The sequence below is a fragment of the Dermacentor silvarum genome, chromosome 1, assembly GCF_013339745.2.
Source record: "Dermacentor silvarum isolate Dsil-2018 chromosome 1, BIME_Dsil_1.4, whole genome shotgun sequence".
NCBI classification, from domain to species: domain Eukaryota; kingdom Metazoa; phylum Arthropoda; class Arachnida; order Ixodida; family Ixodidae; genus Dermacentor; species Dermacentor silvarum.
In genome coordinates, this window is record NC_051154.1 from 343,306,950 (window position 1) to 343,325,286 (window position 18,337).

General features: G+C 44.1%; 1 protein-coding gene and 1 pseudogene across 1 annotated transcript; both read right to left on the reverse strand.

Annotated features, from left to right (window-relative positions):
- Positions 1-9,968: 9,968 nt before the first annotated feature.
- On the reverse strand, positions 9,969-13,375 carry LOC125942335 (uncharacterized; annotated as a pseudogene).
- Positions 13,376-13,524: 149 nt separating this feature from the next.
- On the reverse strand, positions 13,525-16,942 carry LOC119444348 (myb/SANT-like DNA-binding domain-containing protein 1). The gene is made up of 4 exons (XM_037708760.1): positions 16,707-16,942; positions 15,751-15,892; positions 14,101-14,478; positions 13,525-13,566 (listed from the first exon to the last, which is right to left on the reverse strand). The coding sequence occupies exons 1-4, from the start codon at positions 16,940-16,942 to the stop codon at positions 13,525-13,527; spliced, it is 798 nt and encodes a 265-aa protein (XP_037564688.1).
- Positions 16,943-18,337: the final 1,395 nt, after the last annotated feature.

Consider the following 18,337-nt stretch of genomic DNA (forward strand, 5'->3'; position numbering starts at 1 on the left):
CAGCGAAAAGGTCTATACCCACATTTGGTGTTGCGTTGTATCGCTTTGCCCGACCTGTCATATATGCTACGGTAACTCAAAGCGAAGTCCATAGTCGGTTTTGATGGGCAGCAGGAAAATTTCGGCTGTAGATAGTTAACCAAATTAATTACCTTTCAACCAAAATAGCATTTATTTTCGTTTTCTTTTCGTACTAATCTACCCACTATGGCCAGAAATAAAGATGAACACGTTGCTGCATGTTTCTTCATTGTGGAACTGTGCTTGCACATTACAGATTCAAGAACAGCTTGTAGCAAATCAATGAACAATTGTGTGGCTTTAAGTCTTTTAATGACCTGAGCAAAACTGTAGTCACATTGAGTGCAATTTCACAGGATAAATGCAGTCATGAGTGACATTTTGCAGGATCACAAGCACAGATACTTTTTAATAACTTAATAGCACTCTAGGTACAGTGAGAGGTTGACAAGATACACACAGCACATTTATTTCACTGTTTAATAACAGTATTTCAGCAGTTATACCAACAAATCCCCGGAAAAGCATACAATATTGCTGGTACCAGCACAAGCCGAAGCTTAGCTCTAGTTTGAATTAGCATCTGCGTTTGGCTGTGCTCAGGTGTTGATACTATTGTGACAATGTGTGACTATTTCATGAGTCTGAAGTCTTGTAAAACTCCAATGGAAGTAATGCTTCTGTCACGCTTTTGCCCCACATAATTTTGAACAACAGTGTATCTCTGTTATGCAGATGATGGCGCAGATGTGTCACCGGCACAGTCTATTCTGAATGGGCTGTACGGTGACGGGAATGCTGATCTGGACATTGAGAATGAAGACCCGGGCATCCATGGGCTGTTGGAGGACTTCGAAACTTCTAGGCCTGACAGCTGTTTGAGTGCTGTTGCCGACGCAGCTGACCCTGACAATGGTGCTAGGGATAGAAGCCCTAGCACCATTTGTGGGCATGTCACCTGTGGCGGCAACAGCCCTCGAGCATCTTGTGTAGGTGAAGATGCCAATGAACGCATTGATAGAGGTATTGTTTTGCGTTTCATTTTAGATGTTGTACTTTGCTTTGCCACCATGCACATTAACAGATTGCTACAATTTGTACAGTGACAAACTAACTGCGAGGTGTCAGACACTAGGCACGCGTCAAGCAAAGTATTTTGCACTTATGCAAACCACACACCCGAAAGAACTTAATTCAAGTTAGTATGTGCAATGTGCATGCACGTCATTACCAATGCTACTCTCACTGCACAATGCTGCCCTCATCTCCACGAACTAATGCTATAATATTAAAAATATAACCTTGGTACAAGTGTGAACAATAGGAGATCCAACGGGCACTTAATTTTGCTAAAGTCATCTGAAGAAAACATAAAATAAGGCCGTGAGAAAGCATAGGGTAAATTTATTTAAGTCTATTTGGCATGCAGAAGTAAGCAAAGTGAAAGAGGACAAGAAGAAAGCTTGCTACAGGTGGGAGCAAAACAATTGCACTGCCGCAAGCGGATTCATTCTGAATTTCTTAAAGGGACTGGAACAACTTTGGTGGTTGTGAACAAGTGCTCTCAGTTGATGTCACTTGGGCGAGCCATGCATCGGCTTGCAACATGATGTCATCAAGAGTGCTTGAAACAAGCCACTCCATTAAGCTTATTTTAATAGCATTTGCTTGCCTTGCACTGTGGGTGTGTGCACGGAATAAACTGCAACGACTGTACACTGTAGAAGATGTGAGCACAGCACGTAAACATTATTTTGAAGTTGCCGTCACCACAGTAATGATAAAAGTGGAAGTACACAATGCATTTGTCACCACGTGTTGTGCCCAAGTACGCAAGACAACCCATGGCCACACTATGCAACGGTAGAGGGGGAATGCAGTGGCTTAAGAGAAGGGTAATGTTTAACCATTTGTAGCTGTTCATTACAATGCACCGACGAAACATTTTTGTAAAAAAGCATGCCTTGCGATAAAGTACTCTGTGTCTAGGCAGTCTCTTAGCCTAGACAGTCTGTTTCAAAGAGTCTTTATGCTGTCCCTTATCATACAACTGGTGTTATTCGATGTTGCAACGCTCAGCATTTCATCCTTTAATTTCATTTCTTATTAATTTCTTTTATGCTTTCTATTATGAGTTCAAGCGCAACTTTTGAGCCTCTAGATACACTTTCTTGGCAGCCACACACTTGGCGCTCTTTACGTCAGTTGACACGACCGCTTTTGCTCACATAAGCGAATTGGGCACACGTTGCTTGTTCTCCTACATGCATTCAAAATTCCCTGGACTACAGAATCGATGCTCACTTGGTTGATAACCTTACACACTGCTTTTTAAAACTTATTAAGCTATTTCAATAACATATTCATCAGAAATTTGTAGTTTGTACGCAACATATCACCACTACGTTTTGTTTGCATTTTTCACAGATTACCTATTGCAAGAAAAAGCTTAGGAACAGGCAACTTGACAGGAAACTCTTGTACGCTACCTCATAGCACAACACTGCCAAAGTCTAGTATTCTGTAAGAAGAAAAGGGGTTTGCAGGGGATTTTTGTTAGTTACAAGGTGCAATATTATAGGCGTAAGACTCAAGGTGGCTCGGCATTGTGTCTTGCATGGCATTGTAAAAAAAGTGAGCTACCAGCTTAAGTTGGCACCCAACTTTTGAGGATCACAGAGGCCTGACGGAAAAAACTATTGATAAAAGCACCTGCAAGGTTGCCTGCCCGGGCTCAGGCCACCCAGGCATTATGTGCGGTGAGACATAGCCTTTCCACTGCTGCCCGGGCCCGCTGGATTGCCCATAGTTGATCACACAGGAGAACATCATTTCCCTTTTTCTATTTCATATACGCTGACACTTTCTCTTTGAACTGAGTGAATAAACAAGAGCAGCAACTACCTCTCCACAAGGAGAAATTCCAGCACATTTGGCATTCCCTTGGCTAGTTGAGTGGGAGAATCATATTGTAACATATAACAGTGTGCAACATGCACATGATAACACTTGTGCGTTATCTATGCTGCTTTATATTTCATGGACGCGCAGTCACTACACACAGAAGTCCTCCACAGCCACAATTGGGGAGTGCTCAGCAGTCCACAGCCACACAGCCACCATTGAGAGGTGAGTGAACAAACAATGTTCTGAATAGGTATCAATAAATAGGTAGAAATATAAAAAATTGGAGGTATAAATGAAGTATATAAAAATATTACATTTATAGATATTGAAGCATTTTGACACACTGTCAATAACCAAGTACGAAGTGGCACCTCTCAAGGTGTCAACGAGAGAGGCCAGTGAGCGTGCGCTGTCGCACGTATTTGTGGATGCAAACCGCCATTCCTCGCTAGGCGCGTAGACGCGAGCTTGCACTTGTCCGCAAGCGTACGTGTGCTCTGGGCTTAAGTCCATGCATGGTTCTTAGATGTGTGTCACATCTGCTTACTATTAAGTGCCTGCATCACGTGCTGTGGTGCTATTTAGAGGTGTGCAGAGAGCACAACCCCTCTTGTTTTGTAGAAACTTGGACAAAAACAAATATAATGTGAAGTGAAGTTTGTTTTTCTTTCTTGTTACAAAGAAGGAAGCCGAGGCTAAAGGCCCGATGAAGGCCTCCGCTGCCCTGTGCAGTCTGAAATCACTTAATGCATAACTGAATATACTGCAACATAAACTCAAAATCTCAGGTGCACTTACAAGTGGCACATAGAAGCAAATAAGCAGAAAACATTATAAATGGCATTATACAAAACACAAGTCGGAATCAATTACGATCTGATTATGAGGCACGCCGTAGTGGGGGACTCCGGAAATTTGGACCACCTGGAGTTCTTTAACGTGCACCTAAATCTAAGTACACGGGTGTTTTCGCATTTCGCCCCCATCGAAATGCGGCCGCCGTGGCCGGGATTTGATCCCGCGACCTCGTGCTTAGCAGCCCAACACCATAGCCACTGAGCAACCACGGCGGGTAAAACCCCATAATTTAATTAAAATTTAATTAGTCAATTAATTACGGTTGAGTTTGTTTTAGTATGCTTAAATATACACTCATATTAACATTTGTTGACACCTGATTAAGTGTTGCAGTTACTTGAAAATTCATCTTTGACATAGTTGGTGTGTTTTACGGTCCTGGTAGATTTGTGTACAAAAGTAGCATGTGTCATTAGACATAGGATTGTTTTGAATGTGGAATTTATTGCACATAGCTATAGCATTAGCACATAGCATAGCATTGTGTGTATTTTACATACAACTAACAACGTCTTGAAGGTGGCGGTTCTTTTTGGAATTGCTTATATCTTTGAGCAGATATTTTCCTTGGCAACCTTGAAAGACGCTGCAGCCATCAATCTTAAGAAAGGACATGGGCCTTGGAGACAAAAAAAATGAACTAAAAATTATTTCTAATCTACATATCACGGCACACGTGCTGGCTAAAAGCTACCCCAAAATGGTCAGCGCTAATGGAGGCCCATGAGCGCATTGTAGAAATTGGATGTCCACTGCATTTGATAAACACTAGGGCAGCTTCTTGTCTCCTATCAAAGGTAGACGAAGTCCTTGTGGACTTTTTCTTCTTGTTTGAAAATAATTGACAAAAGAAAATGTGCACTTAAGCAGTTCGGTGGATTTCGCTGGGAAAATGCCTAGAGAGGCTCCTAAATGAATGTGTGCCTCGAATGTTTTCCTTCTTGAAGTGAAGAAGAAATGCCACAACAGGTCCCCCATTTCTGACCTACTACCACATCCACAAAATGCCAGTGGCGTCAGCACAAACAGAAGAAAGTTTGAACAAAACAAACAGATATCAGTTGGCTCTGTGCCTGTGAAAAGAGCTAAAACTACCGACGTGTGCAAGACTGGGTCAACTACATAACATGCGAGGAACGCTGTTCGTGTTCTTGAACTCATGGTTCAGCAAAGCTTGCTGTCTGCATTTTAAGAACATTATTCCTGCTTTTGCTACAGTAAGCTGCCGCCTGCAAGCACAAGCACTTCCAAGTACAGAAGGGACAGCCTTTACATCTTGGGCTTCTTTAGGACATTCTTTCAAGGCTTGCGATGCCAGTGTTGCTAAAGCAGCACAAGGACATCCGTTTGACTAAAAGAGCAGAGATGTTCAAAAGCACGATGAAGATTTGGTAATTGGGCAACAAGCTAGGTGCGTTGTTGACAAATTCAAGTCAAGTGAGAAAGAATATTTTGAGGCTGTTATAAAATACATGGTTACTGCCTGCGACTACATGTGCTGATTAGTGCACGAGTTGCGGGTATAGAAGCCATCAATACGATGTCATTTAAAGGTGTGATCTGGTGGATTATAATCCCAGCCTTATTGTAAACCTGCAGCCTTTCGAAATTCCTTCCAATGTGCTGCAAGAGGAATGGGTGAGCATGCAGTGGAGAACCATCTCGCTGCTTAGTGGTGCAGATGAACTTGTAAAATGCAGCCTTATCGCTCAAGTGATGCTGGGAATTCTCTCTGTACCGCATAGCAGTGGTGAATGGTGAATGCGAGCGGCAATTCAGTGAGGAAAACTAACTTGCACCAAGGTCCAAGCTTCTATGTCTGACAAGACGCTTGGACAGGCAAGGATATGGCAACATAATGGCAAGGACCATGTTATTCGCAGGTCTATTCCAATGTCTATTGAAGAGGCCAAGTGTGCCACAACAAAAATTTGGCAGCAGTGGTAACTGCAGCTTACGACATGGCTTGGACTCTTGCAGTTACGTGTGCAGACAGAAAACTGACTTGGTTTATCACTCCACTTCAAATATTACATATACATATATAATGCATTTGGAAAACTCCTTCCCCAGGTTCCTGTAATGATATTCGGATTATTTTAAGACTGCCCCCTCCCCGCTTAGATATTTATAGTGCCTTGTCTGTGAACCTGGCAGGCATTACAATGTTTCTAGCTGTACACAGGATAGTAGCTTAATCAATGAGAAAGTTACTACCCTGTGTACAGCTACAAACATGGTTCTCGAACTGCACGCAGGGCATGCTCTTAAAAGCCGATATCAAGAGCAAGTGCTCCAGACTATCTTTGATAATCTTTGCTTTCCAAACCTTCCTGTAATAATTTCGTGCCACAGAAGAAACGAACCTGCAACCATGAGCACATGCGGACCGTGTGTGTTGCAGCGGCGGTAAACTGGTTATTTGGTCACATTTCTTGCTTTGCAATTCCAAAAGAAAATAAATTATGCATATATTTTTCCAGATTACATCACTTCAGAACAACAGACTTAAGTTTGCGAATTTTAAAGAAAAACGAGGATGGCCATTCAAAAATATTTTTAAAGCACCGCAAACTAAACAATTGGCCTAAACTTGAGTGCTTCTCGTAAATCTTTAGTACTATCTAGACCAAACATATTTGCCTCAAATTTCAACAATGGCAACACCCTGAAAAATTTTATAAACTGTTCCATTCGCAGGTACAGAGAACAAAATGAGACAAATGTTTCATGTGCATGGTTTTTTTATTCTCATCTCAACGATCATACAATGCTTTGACACATACTCTATCACTAAATATTTTTTAGAGCCGCAGCCAAAACACTTCTGTGCCAGGGAACTACTTCTGACTGACTGGGAGCTTGTATATTTTTCTCTTGAAGACAAGGTACTTCTCACACAAAACTAAGATTGGTTTCATCTTTCTTGGCTCTACTCTATAGCCAAATATAGTTCTTTTGATTACCATTAAAATGGTCACTGGTCATGCTCAGCTGAACTTATTGGACCACACCCTGCATGCATATTTAAAGGAATCGTCAATACAGTGTAATGTTTAAGTTATGCACTGCCATTGAGAGTAACAAATGGCACTATTTTTTCTTTCAAGAACTGCCAGTAATGGCAAATCAACAACAAAATTCAGGTGGCAGCACGAGGTCCTCCTGTATGCCTACGCCAACTAACACCAGGCGGACACCAATAAGAGGTAAATGACCAAACATGTTTGCATAACACAGTAGCTTGTGTTATGATACAGCTTGGGGAGCAACATCATCAGAGATGATGCACAGACCACAACAAGGAAGAAATGGTGACAGACATGGCACACGAACATATATGGAATTGCAAAGAGAACAAACAGCGCACAGCACTGGGACATACAAGGACGTACACGGCTTGGGGTGCAAGCTCACGAGTGAGACATGATGCTTAGGGCAGAACAAGGAAGAAACAGTGACAGACATAGCGCACAAACATCTTAACACAACCACAGGTTGTGACATCTGTAGAGAAGACGATTTGTTCCTTTTCTTATGATGTAAAGTGCTTGGAATTCCGTGGAACACAACAAAGCACCCTTTAGCTCACAACAAACATTTTCTTGATTTCATCTAGCACCACAATGCGCTTTTAGAACAGTCATTTGTGTGCGCAGTCATTATAATTGTTTCTTTGTCCTCACAGGTGTGCAGCGGTACAACGAAGCCACCATTGCGTACCTGGAGGCCCGCTCGCGACGGGAGTACGAGGTAGAGAGCCGTCGCCTCCAAATTGATGAGAGGAGGCTGCAGCTCCAGATCCAGCAGCACTCAGACACAGTGAGGCTGCAGGAAATGGAAATGAAAGAGCGCCAGAAGGACCGAGAAGCGCAAGCCGAACAGCAGCGCCTACATATGCAAGAGCGCCAGATGGAGAGAGAGGCGCAAGCTGAAGAGCGGCGCCTCATGGCTGCCGAGCGCAGAACTCACATACAACAGCAAGAATCCCAGCTGCAAATAATCAATGATTTATTTAATCAAATAAAAAAATAGGCAGTTGCTCTATACTATCTGGGTTAACATGGAGGCTATGCCACGTATCCCACTCGTTATAGGACCAGCTTTCCTTGGTGCGGTGCCATACCCACCCTAATACATATCACCTGGGAGTGCACTAAGCACCCTCGTAGGCCAAATACCTGTAACTATCCGACTCTAGGCTGCAGATAAAGCAGCACTCCGACACCATGAGGATGAAGGAGATGGAAATGCAAGAGCGCCAGACAGAGCGAGAGGCGCAAGCTGAGAGCGGCGCCTCATGGCTGCCGAGCGCAGAACTCACATACAGCACCAAGAATCGCAGCTGCAAATAATGAATGATTTCTTTAATCAAAGAAATAGACATGAACAGAAAATTGTCAACCCCACAACTGCATCACAAAGCTACTTAATGCTTCACTATACAATATGAAGAACGCAGCTGAAAAACCAGATGATGCAACTGCACACCCTTGAACAACCTATTACAGCAGATACACACTGGCAGTCTTTGAGCAGAGTTCACTCATCTCTATTTATGAAGGCACAACGTAGCACCCACATGACTGCTGCTCTGACAGTTACCAACATTTGTGGTGTTCAATGCACGACGTGGATTATGTAACTGTAGGCACAAACATTTAAAGTGATTGCGTGTTACACAATATTATATAATTGTATACATTGCATTTAGTTGTAGACAAGTAATGAACTGCTCCACAATAGCGTCATTTGACATGGATTCGAACACGCTGGTTGGATCTGCAACAAGTACGGAATGTGTGTTGGAAGTTGAAATGGTAAAGTTGGCATTATGGTGGAACATACAAAACATTAATAAAACTCTATGAAATGTGTGAAAAGCTGGCTGTGCTATAGCGAACTATTTCAGGTAATGGCCCCACTTGCTATATGCTTCTATGTGGCACTCCCTACCTGCAATGTTCTAGCGCCATCGACGCGATTGCCCTAAGACGAGGGCACGAGAGGTGTGGGAGCTCGGCTGTGCTCATGTGCTCCACAATTGGTGACCGCGGAGATCTGGATCAATGCGCAACTTGTGCCTGGCAATAACCACTCGTCTGACCGACCGCTAACAGCGACGAGTGGTCATGGCCTCTTCTACAAGGTCACTGGCCAACGCTTCCTGATCGGCACAAGTGTACAGGTCAGCATTCTACCTGCTACACGAGCGGATCGCACAGTTGCTCCCATTCTCTACTTGCAAGCCGTGAATGGAACTCGAATTCCGGTATTTCAACAACGCTCGCTCACACTTAGCCTGCGTCTGCGAAGAATGTTCGGATGGTTGTTCACTCCAACCGAGGCTCACTACAGCAGCTTTGGTCTAGAGTTGCCTGGAATTTACCTCACCATCCGTCACTTTTGCCATATCTTCAAAGGCCGACCCTTTTCCATCTTCACAGATCACAAGCTCTTGACGTATGCGCTTTACCAAGAGTCGTCGACACATATGCCACGAGAAATCTGCAATCTCTTGTTTATATCGGAACTCTCCACTGACATCCGACATGTCAACAGCGACCAGAATGTGCCTGCTGACACCCTCAGCCGTGTCAACACCGTGACACCACCTGCATGTCCTGCACCACTCAATGCGCAGACACTTGCTGTACACCAAGTTAATGAACCTGAGCTCCTTCAACTGTGCTGATCCAAAACAGCACTGTGGTAGGGCAATATCCTGCTTGATGGTACCACACTCGTCTGCAACACTCGTACGGGCACACCAAGACCATATGTACCCAGCATGTTATGCAAACAGCTTTTCGACATGCTGCACCAGCTCACTCACCCCAGCATGCCAGTTTCTTCAACCTCATAATTGCTTTGACGTTGCTCACGTTGACATTGTCAGACCACTACCACCGTGTCGGGGATTTCGCTACCTGCTCGCCTCTATCGACAGGTTTACCCGTTGGGAAGAAGCAAGGCCACTTCAAGACAGCTCTGCTACCACGGTTGTAGCAGCTTTTGTCACAACATGGGCTGCCAGCTTCGGATGCCCTATCAAAATTGTTATTGACAATTCGAGTCGGCTCTTGCAAGAGCTCGCTCCTGTGCTTGCTCGGTACCAATCAGCTCATCCAATTTTGCTGAAGCAGCCAATCAGTGCACGCCTGAAGGCGAAAGGCAAACTATCGTCGAAGTGGACATTTTAGAATACGGCCCCTGTATGTGCCTCTTGCATGACACACGGCACCAAGTACTCATCAAGTGAAGGGGGGCAAAGATAAAAAAAGTCGCACACTTGACTGCCGTACAGACATGTGTGGCAGTTGGCAAGAAGTGTTGCCACACGGTACATACGTCCGACTCGCTGACGCGACATTTTTTGATTCTTGTGGAAGTCCACAAAGGCAAACTCTGTGGCAACCTTGCCAAACCCCCACTCCACAGCTTGCCGCACCCTGCTCATCCCCTTATTGAAAATGCCTCGTAAGGTTGCAGGGTGGTGCCTCCAAACGGCTTGTATAGGAGTGGGAGCAAAGGGTAGGCAGGGTCGCCATAAATCACGAACTTGTTGCCCATTGTGACCTTCTCGAGGTTTTCATATAACTTGGTTGCCTTGAGAATGCCTGAAATGGAGTAGTGTTTTTAAGATCCTGCATAAACAGTGGTGATATTTTTACATTCACATAAAACTACACACACAAAAACATATTTCATTATGAAGTGCACCTATATTATATGAAAGTTGCATCATGCAATATTGCAAATAAGTTGAAATATTAAAATTTGGGTTGGCCTGCTATGCTCACAGTCTCACAAAATAAAACTTGCAAAAATGAAGAAACTTTTGTTTCATAAAGCAGAGTATTAAATCCAAATTGGATACTGTGAGCACAGTTGCAAACAATGAATTGCTAAACATGCCTACATTTAATAATCAGGCTGTAATGCACTATGGCTCATGCCACTGCAAAACAACCACGTGTGCTTTATTATGTACGATTATCCCTCATGCAGACATTCAACTGTGGCAGTCGTGCACAATGAAATATGAGCTAGTGCAACAGAGTTCGCACCCTGTTCTACACAACCTGCACACATGAAATATCTATGGCTTCGGCAGTTATCACTATCCAGCAAGTGCATACCAAGAAACTGAACCTCTGCTCTGATGAAAAATAACTGTAGGAGGTAAATTATGTGTGTAAAGCACAAATCGCTAGTGTTGCATGACTGATTTTCAAGGGCAGCCATCCACAACATTTTGATCAACCACTATGAATGCTTTACTGAAAAGCTGTGGCAGCTGTACTGGTTTGAATGAACCCTTGGCTTTTACTGCAGCAGTAGTTATGAGCTAGAAAATAAGCTTGTGCTGTCATGTTAAAGCGGAAGAGCCACAGCAAGGGCCTCCCCTCCATATGAGAGGGCAGGCTGGAGAGATGGAAGCCAACTAAGCATTTATGATGTTCAACTCTACCCCTCAAAACTTTTACCAACTCTCCAGCAATTTTGCTAAACCAGTTAAATTATATGCTGTTAAACAATGTTCCTTCCTAGGTGTAATTTTATACTCCATGTAAAATAAACATATTTTGCACCTGAAACTAAAAATAACTTATGGGATAAGAATCCTAATCAATGCGCGACATTACTTAGCCATCATACTTTGCTATCGTTGTATTATGCCTTCATTCACAGTCATATTGCTTACTGTGTATCATCCTGGGGTAATACATATCTATCTGGTTAATCACCTTCAGTCCTTTCTGAGCGAGCACACTTGCACTCCTTCAGGAGCATAAAATCCTTCCTTGATCGCCTTAAGGTTAAATATTATGGTTATGCTTTACGGTTAAATATACGTAATAATCACACTATTCAAGACAAGAAACAACCTCATTCCACTTCATGTATTTGACAAGGTAAACCTTTATGATTACAATAACACCAGGCCTGCTTTCAATAACAACTTCTTGCTACCAAACCTATGCAGTAACTATGGACAACACACGCCCAAATTTGCAGCTGTAGCATTTTACAATAACTTGCCCAATGATTTAAAACTATGTGCATCCTTTGTTACATTTAAGAAAAAAAACTAATCATGTTTCTAATATGCTGTAGTTTGTGTAGTTGAACAGTTGATAATTCTCATGTTTGCTATTACCATTTTGTTGTACGTGAATTATGTTTAACAGTTGAGCTTACTGATCACCGTTAATTTATGATCACAGTTGCTTACTCACATCTTTTCATGCACCTCAGAACTGGAGGTTCCCTCACAGCCTAGAGTTATGGGACCGCCTCCTGTATATTCAGCCCAATATGTACCACCTTTGTAAATAATAAACCTTCTTTGATTTGAAGACACATTGCAGTTGCAACGTGACATTCTGCTTGGTGCGTTGTTTTGAAGCCAAATGTTAAGCTTGTCAAGGCGTCAATGTGCAGAGGATGCATGTATTTTTGTATGGTCCATCAGCATGTCTGCCAGCAAACGATTACTCCAACAACTATTTTATTCCTGCTGAGAAAAAGTGGCACATTGCTTCACCATGCTATAAGTTTAATTGCTACAGCCAAAGCATGACACACATGTGCAGATATGGTTTCCCAGCATCAAATTTTCCACGACCTGATGCATGTTTCCCTCTTTCTACTTGCACGTCTTTTTAGGTTGTTGCAACCCAGTGGTTGCCTCACTAATTCTCATAGAACAGTGATGGACTATTTTTGCAATTCATGAGCTGGAAAGTAGCTCTTTTTTATGATCTGTCCATGTATTTCAGCTGTCAGGCCAAGCATCTACGGGAAAACTTTCATATCACAAAGATCTGCAATTCTGTAGCTGAGTACAGCAAGCAGTGCACAAGCCAGAAAGAAAACCAATGGGCTCTGCAAATGCCGACAAACTCAGTTCAGGGCTTTTCAGTTATTGTAAGTGAAAGCAGCTACTTCACCATAAAACAAATCAAAAGATTGGCAAATTTGGTGCCAATGTCTGAAGGCATACTCCAAATAAATTAATACACATAGACAATTTCCTCTCAAACGATGGGGGCGAAATTCAACAACCTCTGTGTACTTAGTTTTAGGTGCACGTTAAAAAACCTCAGATTGTCCAAGTTTTCCAGAGTCTGCCACTACAGCGTGCCTCATAATTGGATCGTGGTTTTGGCACGTAAAACCCCATAATTTTTTTTAATTACATGTGCACAGTTCCTCAAGCTTTCAGGTTATGCGCACTTACCCGCATCATGACGCCGCCCCTTGAAAGGCCCATCCAGTTGGCAAATGATTCCATTTGGGCACATCACAGCCTGATACTTTTGCACGTGGTGCCTCTTGTGCCCTGAAAAGTGTTCTTGCTGCTCAACTGTCGGGCGACAAATTTGACGTGCTGTACCGTCTATAAACCCCCAGCAATTGTCCAGCGGGGCACCTTTTGCATGGACAGCCTGAGAAGAAGAAAGGAAAACAGCAGAAAATTGAGTATAGGAGGAAGCTTGAAAAGATATGTTGTCGCATAGAAGTTAAGGGCCGTAAAGCAAGCACACCTTGTCACACCAAGTTGCTCACTTGCAATGGTTACATAATTTGTCCCCCCCCCCCCCCGCTCTTCTTCTAATGTGCAAGTGGCACCTTTAACACACATCTCTGACATGTTAAAAAGGCTAACACACATGGTGATGCAGCGTAACGGATTTATTTCAGTGAGGTCCTCAAGGAAACTTATCTCTATCATGTATGGTGTGCAGATTTGTGTATGCCATTTGTGTTTACCTGTTATAAGCAGAAGTGGCAAATGAAAGGCCACGTTCATTGAACTTTGGCTGTATTGAGCCTCCCCTAATCAATGCGCCTTCCTTTCACTTCAGTGTGCTTCATATTGCTACAGGCAACCATTCTGCTGAAGGCACAGCCAATTTCACGATCGTGACTGGCTCCATCCAGCCAGTAGCGCAAAGGAGAGAATCTCAATCGAAATTTTCGATCCAGATTGCGCTTGATTTCGACCGAGTGCCAGTTTGACCGAGTTATCAGACGTGCCGCGTTCGTGGGAACAACTTTTCATTTCTCGTAACTCTTAAATTTGCATGTAATTCGGGCCGTTTAATGTTATGCAGGAAAACTAATGACTGCACGAGAGACTAATTATGATGAATCATTAGAAAATGCACAAATAAAACATCCCACTGCATGTCTTTCTTTTTATTACGGAGTGTCGAGTGCCTTCGAATAAAGCTGCGTAATGTTGACACATTTATCGACAGTGCATAATTCGCGTCTGAAGGGAGTTATACCAGTACGACTCACCTTAGAGAAGTTCTCGATGGCGAGCAAGTTCAACCATTGGTGCGTCGTCAGGTCAGCGAGTAGATGGTCGAAGTGGTACTCGATGTGCGCTAACACTGTCGACACCACGCTCGATAGCACAGAGCTGTGCCTATTGAACAGTAGCTCGAGCTCGCACAGACGGTTCGGGTAGGCTAGGCGCCGAAGCGTAATGCAGAGCGCCTCGTTGCCTGAAACACGGACGCGCTGGGCGCTGACGACCTCTTCCGGAATCTGAAGAGTTGATACTAGGTCACGGAAGTCGATCTTCTCAAACCGAAACATGCGGTAGAACACGTCGTTGTCCATCGCCTCCACGTCCAGAAAACCGTGCTCGTTCAAGGTGCGCCGTGGCGCTGGCTCCGGTTGCAAAAGACAAAGATCGTCAATTTCTCTACGCGACAGGGCGTGCAATAGCAAGTCGTCGCTAAGGACGCTGTAGTTTGACATTTGCACTTGAACTCCTCTGTGCCGTGTTCAATGAGAAAAAAACGTCTTAAATAAACTGAACACTAGATTGCACTGCAGAAGCCTAACAGTGTAACCTAACCAAGTTCAACGAACCGTTGCAGTCGCGTTGAGTGAGGATAAGAGTCAGCCAGTTAATCACGGACGCATGCACGCACCTATAAAACATATCAGGCCTATCAAAGCAAAATGAAATACCGCTATTCATAGGTTTACGGCTACTTCTAAAAAAACTTAAAAATATTAACAAAAATAACTATTTTGTTCTCGGCACGTAGCTGCTTTAGTTTTCAAGGTCTGAATATAAGCCACTATCATCATCGTTACATTACCGTTCCGTATCGAACAACCGCGCAGCTAAATCGTTTTGGGTCGTCGCGGTACGGTAAGACGGAACGGTAATACCGTACCGTATACCGCACTTACCGTACGGTAACTTGGCACTGCTAAAACTCTCTGTTGTAAAACAATAGAATCGGCACCGGTAAAAAAATTGCGTGATATATAGTTATGCTACAGCGCACGCCGCCGTAGAGTGTCCTGTATTTCTATTCTGGGGTAGCACCGCCAACTGGTGGTGAGTGACGGCACTAGGCGCGACGACCGGTTCCATGCGTTCTCGGCGCCAATGGGCAGGCATGAAGTATATAGGAGGCTATGTGTGAACATTCATCTGGTGGTGCTGGAGGTGGCTGGGAGTCTTCTTCGCCCAACGGCCCGTGCTCCATACTATGAATAATCTGAGAAAATGAAAGAGAATACAGCACATGTGAACATGTTTGTAAAGAGATTGTTTGCAATGAGTGTTCTGGTTGTTACCACAGAAGCAAAAAGCAACTACCTGTCGCATGCAGCCTTCACAAGCTGAGTAGGCGTATTACCCGTTTCTATAATAAATATTCTACATATACTCTCGCATCTTGCAGCCACACAATGTTTATGTTGGTACACCATCAAGTGTGAATTCATGTTGACATTCTTACCCAGCCACAACAGCAGTTGTGCATAATGAATTGATAAACAAGTCATGTTTGCCGCATGTGATGCCAACAACGGAACACACTAAATTAGTGTGCCTTCTTCCTGGTAAGTGATACAAAACAAAACAGGTCTTTCGTACGCAGGTTGCACAGGATCCCTGCATGCTACAAAATATGTACTTACTATTTCAACAGTGGCGTCTTCGCCACACGTTTCATCAGTGAGGCTGCTGTCGTTCATTGGCAGGCTGCCAAGGAACCTAGAAATGTCCTTGTAAAATCTCCACGTAATGGCTCTTTGTCCGGTCGTCTTTCGGCTGAGGTTCCTGCAAGAAACATATGGCATAATCTTCAGAGAATTGTACTATGTTACTGTTAGTAGGGATGCCAGTACCCTTTCAAAACATGCAGTCCATACGCTATATCTGCCCAACAATGCATTGCAATTATGCTCCTTTCGGCACTTCTGCTATTACAACAGCTTCACGTTCATCTAGTCAAAGTGAAAGCAGCGTTAGCAAATATTTCTAGACGACAGTGCTTTTGAAAAAAGTATGCATTTGCTTGTTTTCTACTTAAACCACGCAGTCGACATGCAAGAATATTTGGCACGAGAAACGCAAAGAATGCAAAAATTCCTTGGGAAAAGTACTAGTACCTAGAGTGCAAAGTCAAAAAAATTCTGCAACCAAGAACTACGCACAGCTGCATTAGGAAGCGTTTGCAAGCCCTGCTGTAGTAAAAGCTCAAATCACTAAGATGTACCACTCTACGAAATCTTAAAAAAATGCATATACAGAATGAAGACACATCGTTTCTAATTAGCGCCGCGTGAAGGGCGCATCGAAAGCATGTTTCTTATCATGTGCCTGTTATAACGCGTGGCGCCCCAGCATAAGTTGCCCAGTCCGAACGGGGGTTCGCCCAACAAAAAATCAAGCGACATTCGCGCCTTTCAGTCTATTATCCACTAACAGCGTACATCGCTGTGTGTGCCATGGCCGGACTAGAGGGGAGACGTGATACGCGTGCACATTGTGCGTGCGTCGCACCTCCCTGTCCGGCTGAGCGTGCGCGCAGCTTAGCAACTAAACAGCATGCACGCGAGGAGTTTGGCCTTGTACGGAAGTGTTCACTTACCGGCACCGGTTTCCCAAATTTTCCATCTTGCTTTTTATTTCTTTCACACTCTTCTCCACCCCTTGCGCACGCAGGCACTCGGCTATGGCGACGTAGACTTTCAGGTTGCGCTTCGTCTTGCGCAAGTCACTGAGGTGGTCCTCCCAGACTTTCAAAAGCGCGCGCGTCTCGTCGTCGCTCCAGTGGGTTTTGTGCTTCTCATTTTCTGCTGACGAAGCTGCCCAGTTGCCTTCCATGGTTGGTGCAAGGGTTAACGCGGCACAACTTCGCATAAAAACATGCTGACGGGAATGAACAAGCGTTTCTAAACATGGCCGACAAGAGGTACTGATAAGTGGTGATAACTGCTGATAACGTCCTGCCGGAGTCTGGGAACAAGAATATAATGCACAAACCGCTTCAACTGGCATGCTGTACGTCATAAAATCTTTACAAGACTTATAACTGCAAATAATAAGAACTTTTACCCTAATTCTATTTTGTTTTAATTTATCGTTATTGTAACCTTTTGCCAAGCCCCTGTCGTCGAGATTACACAAGTCGCGCGCGAATGAGTTCGGGAAACTCATTCAATGGGCGAATGCCATTAGCTGTGAATGTCATTCGCAATGCCCGTGTAGAAGCAACAAAACTGGCATTAACACGTAATCTCATTCGCTGCGAATGACATTACACGTGCCGTGTGACAGGGGTATAAGTCGTTTGCATACGCATGCATACACTCAATGTTCGTGTTTGTTTCACCACTTGATAAGCACGGTGACTTGTGTTTTGCATTGAATTAGCGTATACCACAAGCTCGATGATGCTGAAATTATTGTCACTGACGTGTAAAATACACTTGGCGTTTGTTATCGCGTCTTTGGCCACATTTTGTTCAGCGCCGTAAACGCTCGCCTTTTTTGATGTTGCCACAGCGAAAAAAAAACTCACCGTCGACAACGATACTCCGTAATGGGGAATTTTGAGCGCAGCTGTTTAGGTGTTTTGAATTCGCGATATATTGTAGCAAATAATTTGATTCTGAATGACTGGGTCCTCTCGGCGTCACTGAGCCGCTGCTGGGGCAGCTCGTCCAGCCGCAGCGGCAGACGAAGCATTTACGCCGGTTGCATAACTCTGTTCAGACAGAAAGTAGTGAACACGGGTACGCGTGGCTCGCGCGGAGCGCCTTCTCTATAGCGGCGGCGCCACCCACGTCAGCGCTTTCTTTACGTGCTCGCCGCAGGCAAGCTGAAGGCCTGGTCGCCGCCAGCACTACGCTTTCCTCCTCACTATTATACCGTACTCTCCTCCTCCGCTTTCCTCCTCATGATTCCGCTGCACCCTCCTCCTCCTCCTTCACTTTCCTCCTCGCGCTCTCTTCGCTCTCGTCGTCTTTCATCTCCCGGTGCGCTCTGCATTTGCTCTTACATCATTCACTGTACTCGTTCGCTCGGTTACGAGGGAGAGGGCCGATGCTCGCCGCCGGAACGGGCGCCAAAGAGCTGCGCTCTAAATGATCATCATCATCAGCCTACATTTATGACCACTGCAGGACGAAGGCCTCTCCCTGCGATCTCTAATTACCCCTGTCTTGGGCTATTTGATTCCAACTTGCGCCTGCAAATTTCCTAATATATATATATATA

What these genes read in the sequence shown, in the direction of transcription:
- LOC119444348 (XM_037708760.1), bottom strand. Translation starts at nt 16,942, where the DNA reads ATGGAAGGCAACTGGGCAGCTTCGTCAGCAGAAAATGAGAAGCACAAA. An exon ending in AATTTGGGAAACCGGTGCCG is followed by an intron (nt 15,893 to 16,706) that starts GTAAGTGAACAC and finishes TGTTTCTTGCAG; the next exon opens with GAACCTCAGCCGAAAGACGA. An exon ending in CCATCGAGAACTTCTCTAAG is followed by an intron (nt 13,567 to 14,100) that starts GTGAGTCGTACT and finishes TGCTTATAACAG; the next exon opens with GTAAACACAAATGGCATACA.